The sequence below is a fragment of the Podarcis vaucheri genome (assembly GCF_965113315.1).
Source record: "Podarcis vaucheri genome assembly, chromosome: 7".
Lineage (NCBI taxonomy): Eukaryota > Metazoa > Chordata > Lepidosauria > Squamata > Lacertidae > Podarcis > Podarcis vaucheri.
Genome location: NC_138765.1, coordinates 94,565,549 through 94,575,344, shown reverse-complemented (window position 1 = coordinate 94,575,344; position 9,796 = coordinate 94,565,549). Strand labels below are relative to the sequence as shown.

General features: G+C 46.6%; 1 protein-coding gene across 1 annotated transcript; it reads left to right on the top strand.

The window, feature by feature from the left end:
* The first annotated feature begins 6,542 nt into the window (after positions 1 to 6,542).
* On the top strand, positions 6,543 to 7,856 carry TCIM (transcriptional and immune response regulator). Its single transcript, XM_082233445.1, has one exon. It carries the CDS (start codon positions 6,678 to 6,680, stop codon positions 6,963 to 6,965), a length of 288 nt encoding a protein of 95 aa, XP_082089571.1. The 5' UTR covers positions 6,543 to 6,677; the 3' UTR covers positions 6,966 to 7,856.
* The last annotated feature ends 1,940 nt before the right edge of the window (positions 7,857 to 9,796 follow it).

Here is a 9,796-nt window from a genome sequence, read left to right as displayed (position 1 = left end):
GCGCTACAGCTTGACCCCGCAGTACGACCGGTCAGGCTCAAGGCCCGCCGGGTCCCGTTCTCAGTACATAACAGTTCCATAAAGAAATAAAATAGATATAAACCTGGAGGGGTTGCACAGTGGCTAGTAAAAGAGCATCTTCTGATTGAGCAAACAACGTGATCCTCTTCATGAGGTAGAAAGACAAACAAAGAGGCCAAACCTGTGTGTTGGAGGAAGTCAAAATGCTTGGCGGCAGAGCCAGGGAATCCAACTGCCTGGCTTTCATTGTTAGCAGCTCTCTGCTAGCGTCATAATATGAATAGCAGGAAGCAGACACAGATGTCAGTCACAGTGGTCCACCGCCAGTCTGCATTACCCACCCCTCTGCCTGCCAGGCCCTCCGTGTGTCCTTCTAGTATCCTTGCAAAGGAGCCAGCCAGAGTGGCGTCTTTGTCTGTTAAATCATTTTGGGATGTTTCGCTGAAATGTAGGGGAAGCATAGCAAACTCCTGATGTGCTGAGTCAGTGGGAATGCCCCTGTTGCCACAAGTACTGTGAATTTCTTCTTGGAATAGCTTTTTGCTGGAACTCTAAGTCAGGAGCTGGATCCCAAGCTTTTGGCTTGACAGAGAACAAATTTCTAGCCTTGCCCGGGGGTGAGGAACTTGTACCCCCTCAGATGTAGCTGTGATATAGCTCCAGGTTGGGCAGGTTGACATATAAGCTCTGGTCCCTTTGCCATATAAGGGTTTATTTTGTTTGAGGGCACTCTAGCCACCACCACTAGACAACCTAGGCAGGTTCTAGGGTGGTGGGAACTCCTTCCTTGTCCTAAATCGTGCCCTGAATCTGGGCAGGGAGGGAGAGAGCAAGAGGCTGCTACCAGTGGTGCAGTGCAGTGATGGGTGGTTGGCTAGGATATGGGTGAGGATCATGGGCAGCAGCTGCTGAGGATAGTTGTGGGATCAGGAGGCAGTCCTGTAAGGTAAGGCAAACATTATTCCTGCCCCCTTTAGCCTTTCCCTGACTGATCCTGACATGGAGAAGAAAAAGAGGAGTTGGGGTATGTTTGCGTAAGTATTTTTCTCCTTGCAGACCCCCCCAAGGACAGTCCCAGATTTACATAAGCTGTCCCGGTTTCTGATTTGATCCCAGAATGTCCCACTTTTCCTTAGGACATCCCTATTTTCATTGAGGAAATGGTAGGACATCCCTATTTTCTTCGATCATGGAGTTATGCAGTCCCCGAGCCAAGGGGCTAAGTAACTATACTATCTTTAGAAGACATCTGAAGGCAGCCCTGTATAGGGAAGTTTATGAATGTTCAATGTTTTATTAAGTTTTTACTTATGTTGGAAGCCACCCAGTCAGATATGGGGGGAATAATAATAATAATAATAATAATAATAATAATAATAATAATAATAATCCCTATCAGAGAAATGTTGGAGGGTAAGGTGGGGGACACACAGGGGCAGCTGCCCTGGGCACAAAATTGTTAGGGATGCAAAAATTCAACACCTGGTGCTGCCTCAATACAGCTGCATGCTTCTGTTGCTGGGCTCCATTGAAAATGGCTTCTGCATGTGAAACCAGGAAGTGAAACCAGGAAGACACCAAGCTGGGAGGGGTGGCTAACACCCCAGAGGACAGGATCACACTTCAAAACGACCTTGACAAATTAGAGAACTGGGCAAAAACAAACAAGATGAATTTTAACAGGGAGAAATGTAAAGTATTGCACTTGGGCAAAAAAAATGAGAGGCACAAATACAAGATGGGGGACACCTGGCTTGAGAGCAGTGGCGTAGCGTGGGTTGTCAGCACCCGGGGCAAGGCAAGTAATTTGCGCCCCCTAACCCGTGGATTTTGCGCCCCCTAACCCGTGGAGCGCGGCCCCCCAGATGTTGCGCCCGGTGTGGCCGGCCCAGCCTGCACCCCCCACGCTACGCCACTGTAGCACAGAACACCATCCCTAATCCTGCAACTGCAAAAAGTTCTGCAACACAGCACAACAGACCGTGCAAAAGGATCGTTGTTGATGCTTTTATTAAAAAAATGTAAACAACAGCCATCTTTATTTACACTATGAGCTAACTGTCTGAGATGGGTAAAACCAATCCCAAAGGGCCCTTACAAACAGTAGATTATGCTACATTTTCCTTGTTTAAATCCACAATGTTTTGGTTTTTTTAAATGCACTCTACCTCCCCACCCTTATACCCTTTCCACCCAAGACGTACACCTGATGCCTTTGTCACACATTACATGCACCCAACCCCTTCCCTGCAGTCAGCTAGATTTCCCTCGCAATAAACGCAATAAACGTGGGTGGGTAGGTACCGGAGAAGGGAAACCTGAAAAGAGGAAGTGGCTGCTTTCCTGCATTCTGCCTCAGGGTCTTACTGCCCACCCTGCTCTGTTTCCTTGCTGTGTTTGCTCAAACGGAACAAAGAGCAGGGAAAGCCCCTCCCCTCCAGGGAGAGAGAGAGAGAGAGAGAGAGAGAGAGAGAGAGAGAGAGAGAGAGGCGCCCTCCACGAGTTGTCGAGCTTGGGCTACGGCTGCGTGGCCGACGGCGAGGCGCTAAGGCGCCGGCTCCCCAGGCTGCAGTGCTTGGCCACGTGCTGCGCTTGCATGCCTGGCCGCGCCCAGCTCGCCTCAGCGCAGCGGAAAACAGAAGCAGTGGCGGAGACGACGACCCCCCACCCCAACCAAGCCTCGATTGCTTGTCCCTTCCCTCTGGACTCGCGCCCCCCCAGGTGTTGCGCCCGGTGCGGCTGGCACCCCTGGCACCCCCCACGCTACGCCACTGCTTGAGAGCAGTACATGTGAAAAGGATCTAGGAGTCTTGGTTGACCACAAACTTGATATGAGCCAACAGTGTGACGCGGCAGCTAAAAAAGCCAATGCAATTCTGGGCTGCATCAATAGGAGTATAGCATCTAGATCTGTTGGTTTGGAGTTGTGATGATGAATAAAAACAGACAAAGAGATGTTTGTTTCAGAGCTTGCGTGTGAATAGCCAGATGAAAGTGAGAGAGAGAGTGAGAGTCTCAGTCCCTCTAGCCCCACAGCATCTCTCTTTTATTCAAAGTTAAAAAGCATGGCCACGATGTGCTAGTGGCTGATTGGCTTAATACATAACAAAGAAACTGAATTCTTATTGGCTCAACATATATGGGACGCGGGTGGCGCTGTGGGTAAAAGCCTCAGCGCCTAGGGCTTGCCGATCGAAAGGTCAGCGGTTCGAATCCCCGCGGTGGGGTGCGCTCCCGCTGCTCGGTCCCAGCGCCTGCCAACCTAGCAGTTCGAAAGCACCCCCGGGTGCAAGTAGATAAATAGGTACCGCTTACCAGCGGGAAGGTAAACGGCGTTCCGTGTGCTGCGCTGGCTCGCCAGATGCAGCTTTGTCACGCTGGCCACGTGACCCGGAAGTGTCTCCGGACAGCGCTGGCCCCCGGCCTATAGATGTGAGATGGGCGCACAAACCCCAGAGTCTGTCAAGACTGGCCCGTTCGGGCAGGGGTACCTTTACCTTTACCTTTATATGTAAGGCGGGCTTACATAGGTTCATTAATCTTTGGTACATGAAAGAAGGTATGGAAGAGCTGCACTTAGACAGGTATATAAGCTCTTAATCCACTTATAACTAAGATTGATTATAATATGACTAAAGCAATTACTAATGTTATGATCATAATATAAACTCACATAATTAATTATACATTGAGGATTAACAGATCATTGTGAACTTAGAGTGAACTAAATAGAAAAAAGTGTGGTATGCAAGGAATGGAATGTAGGGATCTGTGTGCCAGGGACAGGCTTTCGCCGTGTGCGTGAAGGGGGGAGAAGCGTGTCTGATTATTAAGCCAGACTTTTTAGTCTGTTTAGAAGCGAAAGATGCTAGAAATAATTCCCAGAATGCAAGAGGAAAAAGAACCAGTGTTTTACTATACTGGCACATAAGAATAACATGTCTACATAGATCAAGGGAAGTAATAGTGCCACTGTATTCTGCTCTGGTCAGACCTCACCTGGAGTACTGTGTCCAGTTCTGGGCACCACAATTCAAGAAGGACACTGACAAACTGGAACGTGTCCAGAGGAGGGCAACCAAAATGGTCAAAGGCCTGGAAACGATGCCTTAGGAGGAACGGCTAAGGGAGCTGGGCATGTTTAGCCTGGAGAAGAGGAGGTTAAGGGGTGATATGATAGCCATGTTCAACTATATAAAAGGATGTCACATAGAGGAGGGAGAAAGGTTGTTTTCTGCTGCTCCAGAGAAGCGGACACGGAGCAATGGATTCAAACTACAAGAAAGAAGATTCCACCTAAACATTAGGAAGAACTTCCTGACAGTAAGAGCTGTTTGACAGTGGAATTTGCTGCCAAGGAGTGTGGTGGAGGCTCCTGCTTTGGAGGTCTTTAAGCAGAGGCTTGACAACCAAATGTCAGGAGTGCTCTGATGGTGTTTCCTGCTTGGCAGGGGGTTGGACTCGATGGCCCTTGTGGTCTCTTCCAACTCTATCATTCTATGATTCTATGATTCTAAGTGATCTCTCCAGACAATGGAATAACCCTTCTTTTCTTATCTCCTGGGTGACACGAATGCTGTTAGGTAGTTGAATGTGCATGCATACTCCATCAGCTTCCCTCCCCCCCCCCCATGTGAACCTGGGTACTGGCAACCCACACAGCACCGCTCCTTGCCGACATTGTTTCATTCACTCCCAAAGAGTGTTGCCTCTAAGTATAAAGCACAACCAGCTGGCTTTGGCATGTTATGCTCAGCATACCTTCCTTTAAATAGATGAGGCTTCCTTCCTACTGAAAAAAATGGTAAAAATGCAATGTCCCCTATTTTTTCCATGTCTCTCTCCCTGCCCACTGGTCTGTTTGTCACCACTGGGCTGTTAGTTATTAATACACAGTAATAATAATAACCATAAAATAAAAATATAAAATACAAAATCAGCAAATACAATCATAAAAACATCAAATATGCTATAACAGGAGTAAGTTATGACTCCTATAGACCAGAGTTCAATACAAGGACACTTACTTTGCTTATAAAGGTTTCCAAATTGATAGTATGTGTTTTGCTGAGAGTTGTGAAACTGCACATGGTCTTAGAGTATTTGTTGTATGTTGTTGCATGTTTTTATCTTGCTTTTCCTCCCAGGAGCTCAAAGTTGTGAACATTATCCTCCCCATCCCCCTTTATATCTTTGCAACAGCCCTGTGAGGTATATATGCACAATATATATGCACAAGCAGCAGTTATTCCCAGTGTACCAGGGAATCTTCTGGGCATGTCTGCTCATCCCAACAGGATTTAATGTATATAGAATCAAAATATGTCCCTGGATGCTGAAGTATCAACTAACCATGAACTCCTATACAGGCAGCAACTGTTTGGGGAGCATCTGATATGTGAGCGACTGCATTGCACTGAACCCGGAAATGACCCCAAAACATCACAAAAAGGGATTGGACAGGAGCAGGATGTCCTTACACTGACACCCTTTCAACATGAGCATAGCCAAGCAGCTGCCCCCCCCTAAATCAATAAAAATCAATAGAAATCTGAGGTTCTGCTCCCCCCCAACAAAAATCCTGGCTATGGCCATGTTTGCCGACATGCACGGGAGTCAGGAACGTAATCCCCATGCAAATCGGTCGCTAACTGTATAAAATGACATGATGTGTGCATCCTTCATAATATGCACATTGGAACACAATTATCAGCTGGTTTTCACACTTCCTAAATGTTCTTATTATGAGCAACAGCAGGGGGAAGGCAGGGGACAAGTTATCCCCCCACACTTGCCAGACTTACGGTAAGTCATACTAATCTTTTTCTTTCAGAGAACATCTCACACACCTAGAACTCTTCTGTGCCTCCCCAATGCACAAAAATATTTTCTGGTGCCACCACTGGTTCTCATACAGTTACTGGCACACACAAATAATCAAAGCATGCTTTAAAAAGCACATTTATAAATAAAATATATTATGAAATCTGTGTTTAACTATAAACCTTCATGCAGCTTGAACAGGACATGGGGGTGATGCAGATTAAAATGCATATGCCTAGTCTTCATTTGGCATGGTGATAACACATTTCATGTCATGGCCATAGCCAGGATTTATTTTAGGGGAGGTAGGCATTTGGGGGGGGGGGCAGAACCAAATTATCTTCAATGCAAATGGTCAGTTAGTTATTTTTATTTATTTACTTGATGGGGCAGCTGCCCCCCTGGCTATGCCCATGTTTCATGTTAACATTTGGATAAAATAGATTTGTTTTTTAAATCACAAGCCTACCTTGATTTAGTGCCTCTTAACTAAATACTCTGGAAAAAAATGACCAAACACTTCAGACCAAATACTGTACCTATATTTGATAAGCAATGCCTCATTGCAGAAGGAGCAGTCACAATACAAGACACCCCGGCAATTTCACTGTTAATCTGGCCTCTGTGGTTACTGGGCGTTGAGCTCACAGTCTGATGTCATTGCTGTAACTTGAGCCTTCAGCGTTGCTTTCAGGTTTTGCTCAGAATTGCCTTTAAATAGCCCTGCCCAGACTGAGAGTTCCCTGCAGGAGCTCCAGGGAAAGACTGCAGGGCAAATCCCGTTGCTGCCTCTGACATCTGCGAAAGCAACGAGGAACCCTCAGGTGGGCAGCATGTCCAGCTCCTTGCGGGTGAGTCCTTCTGTCCACGGCTATCGATTTGACACGGCCTTGCGCAAGAAAGCGGTGGCCGACATCTTTGAAAGCCTGGATCAAGAGTCACTGCAGAAGCTCTTCAGGGACTCAGGAGACCAGAAAGCAGAGGAAAGGGCCAAGATCATCCTGGCCACCGACCAGGACCTGGATGAGAAAGCAAGGTCGCTCATGGCTTTGAAGCAGAGGACAAGAGAGAAACTCTTCCAGTTCCTGAAGATTGGGAAACACACCATCAAAGTCCACTGAAGCTCCTTTAAAAGAGAGGACGGGATGAAAGGAGCAAAGTTATTCAGCCAGACTCCTCACTTTTGAACAAGAGCACCTCCAGCTGCTTTGAAACTGGTGTGGCAAGAGATGCTGGCAACATCAGTCAGGGGGATTCAGCCCCATTTTTGCACACTTCAAAGTTCACAGCAAAAGACTTCCTTGGTTGACTCAAACTTGCATGCTGGAGTGAGTAAGGGAATCGGCCTGTGAATAACTGAGAAATCCAGCCACAAGTCACGGGGATGGAGCAGGCGGTGAAACAGTCACTGGTTCAGACTCAACTTTTCCTGGCTAATGAGAGACTAGATTATTTTCCTTCTTAGCTGCCTGTTTGGCAATCTGTCCTGACACTTCTTTATTGAATGTGCAAAGCCTTCCATAAGCCAGAAGAGCTCCCTGCTTTCTTCTGGAACAAAAGGGAATGGGGGAATGATCAGTAACTGCCCGTTTGCTTTTGTTGAAAAGACACACCATCTTAGTGTTTAAAGTACGTGCTTTCTTTTATTTACGTGCAGTTCACAGTACGTGCAGTTCACAGAACAAACTTTGTTTCAGGATGCATGAAGCAACTCTGTTAGTCTTACAATGACTTTTACAAGCAGAAGTGAGTTGTTCAACTAATTGCACGAAATATGTTTTTGTTGTTGTTGTTTATATGTAAAGTTTTGTCCTGAACTGATTGAACAGACTTAAATTCTCTTTGGAACATTGAGTTCTTTTTTTGCATCAATGGCATTTTTTACTTTTTTTACTTTTTGTAAAGAATTTAACTGGCAACCAGCTATGGTGATATTTTATAATAATGCTGTAAGTAATGCTCCCATTGATTTATTGCACATTCAGAGCAAATAAATTATAAAGTTGGTATAAGTGCTCATGGCTTGAAATGCTTTACTGCAACCAAAAATAGGGATGGCATATCCCTGGCACCTACATTCTCCGCCCCCTTTTTACTTACTCCCTCAACTGTTGTCCATGCTTTCTAGGGGTGATGAATGCTAAAGTCTCACAATATCTGGAGGGTCACAGGTTTCCCATCTAGGACCAGGGCTTAATCCTAGAATTTATTTACAGTGCTAGGGCTCAGCTCTGAAATACTGTGTAGAACAGAGCTAGGAGTGCCTCTGAGCATGTGCAAAGCACATTCTGTTTACTATTGAGAAGCATCAGGAACTTTAGTGCACCAGAGGTTAGGGGTAAAAGTTTCTAGTTTGCAGACTCTTCCAGGTGAACATGCATTCAGGTAATTGGCCCCAGAGACAGAATTTTATCAGTGGATCTTTTCAGCTTTTATTGTACAAAGTACCGTAGTTAATGTAGTATCTACCTGCCACCCCAATCTCTAAGTGCTGAGGGTTTCCAGAGGTTCCAGCTACTTACCCAGGGCCTGGTTCCCTTAGAATGAGGCACAGGGGAGACCTCAGTGTCTCTGGGTTATATGGTTTATTTGCACATACTGTATGTACAGCTTGAGCCTACAGTGGAGGGGCTTTAACCAGCATTAACTGGTGTGTTAAAGGTCTTGCTTCTCCCATAGCCACAGTCTAGGATTCAAACAGAAATCAAGCACGGTTCTCACTCTCTGGCTTCTGCCTGGAGCCTGTTTCCAGCTATCACACACAACTTTAGCTTTTTGTATTTCTCACTCCCTGCCAGGCGAGGAAAGGGGCACACCCATTTGCCCTCTGGCACAGAGCAACCTCCTTTGTTGTACAGTGGTACTTCGGGTTAAGAACTTAATTTGTTCTGGAGGTCCGTTCCTAACCTGAAACTGTTCTTAACCTGAAGCACCACTTTAGCTGATGGGGCCTCCTGCTGCCGCGGCACGATTTCTGTTCTCTCTTTTTTAAAAATAATTTTTATTCATTTAAAAACATTTATATTGTCATACATTTTACAAATTTCCATCTCTTATACAATCTTTTGGACTTCCATCAGCTCCTCTCCCGTCTTTATAGTTTCTCCTGCATTTCTTAAATTTATATTACCTTTTAAAATCATAACCAATATCAACCTTTTCATTCAATAAGGCAATAATTCAAATTATTCCCCTTACAAAACTTCCTGCAAACCTACAAATGTAATCAGACACGATTTCTGTTCTCATCCTGAAGCAAAGTTCTTAACCTATTTCTGGGTTAGCAGAGTTTGTAACCTTAAGCGTCTGTAACCTGAAGCATCTGTAACGAGATACCACTGTACTAAGGACCATACACCATACCGGGGTCAGCAAACTTTTTCTGCAGGGGGCCGGGCTATATTTTGAAAAAACAACCCCCCACTGACTCTCCCCTCCCTTCTCCACAGCACCGGATGAGCCCCAGTGGCTGCTTACTTGTGCCTTGCAAGCAGCAGGGGCTGGCGGTAGTGGCGGTGGAGGAACGATGAGTGACGCAAAAGGGCTGGCTCTGGAGAGGGGCTGCTGTGCTTTAAATGGCGCTCAGCCAACCTCAGCTCCTGTGCCTTGCGAGCGGCAGGGGCTGGCGGCGGCAGAGGGACGATGAGTGGTGCGAAAAGGCTGGCTCCAGAGAGGGGCTGCTTAAAATGGCGCTCAGCCAACCACAGCTCAACAAAGCCCAGCCCCCTTCCTCCTCTAGGCAGGGCGGGAAGAAGCCAGGAGGAGGGAGGGAGGAGGCGCTGCCGTGGTGTGTGTGTGTGTGTGATAGCCCGAATGATCAGAATCCCCAAGCCGATCCACACGGTGAATCCTGGACCATCCGCGGGCTGGATCCAGAAGGCAATTGGGCTGGATCCGGCCCTCGGGCCTTAGTTTGCCGACCCATGCACTATACACCATACCTAGGTAGTAC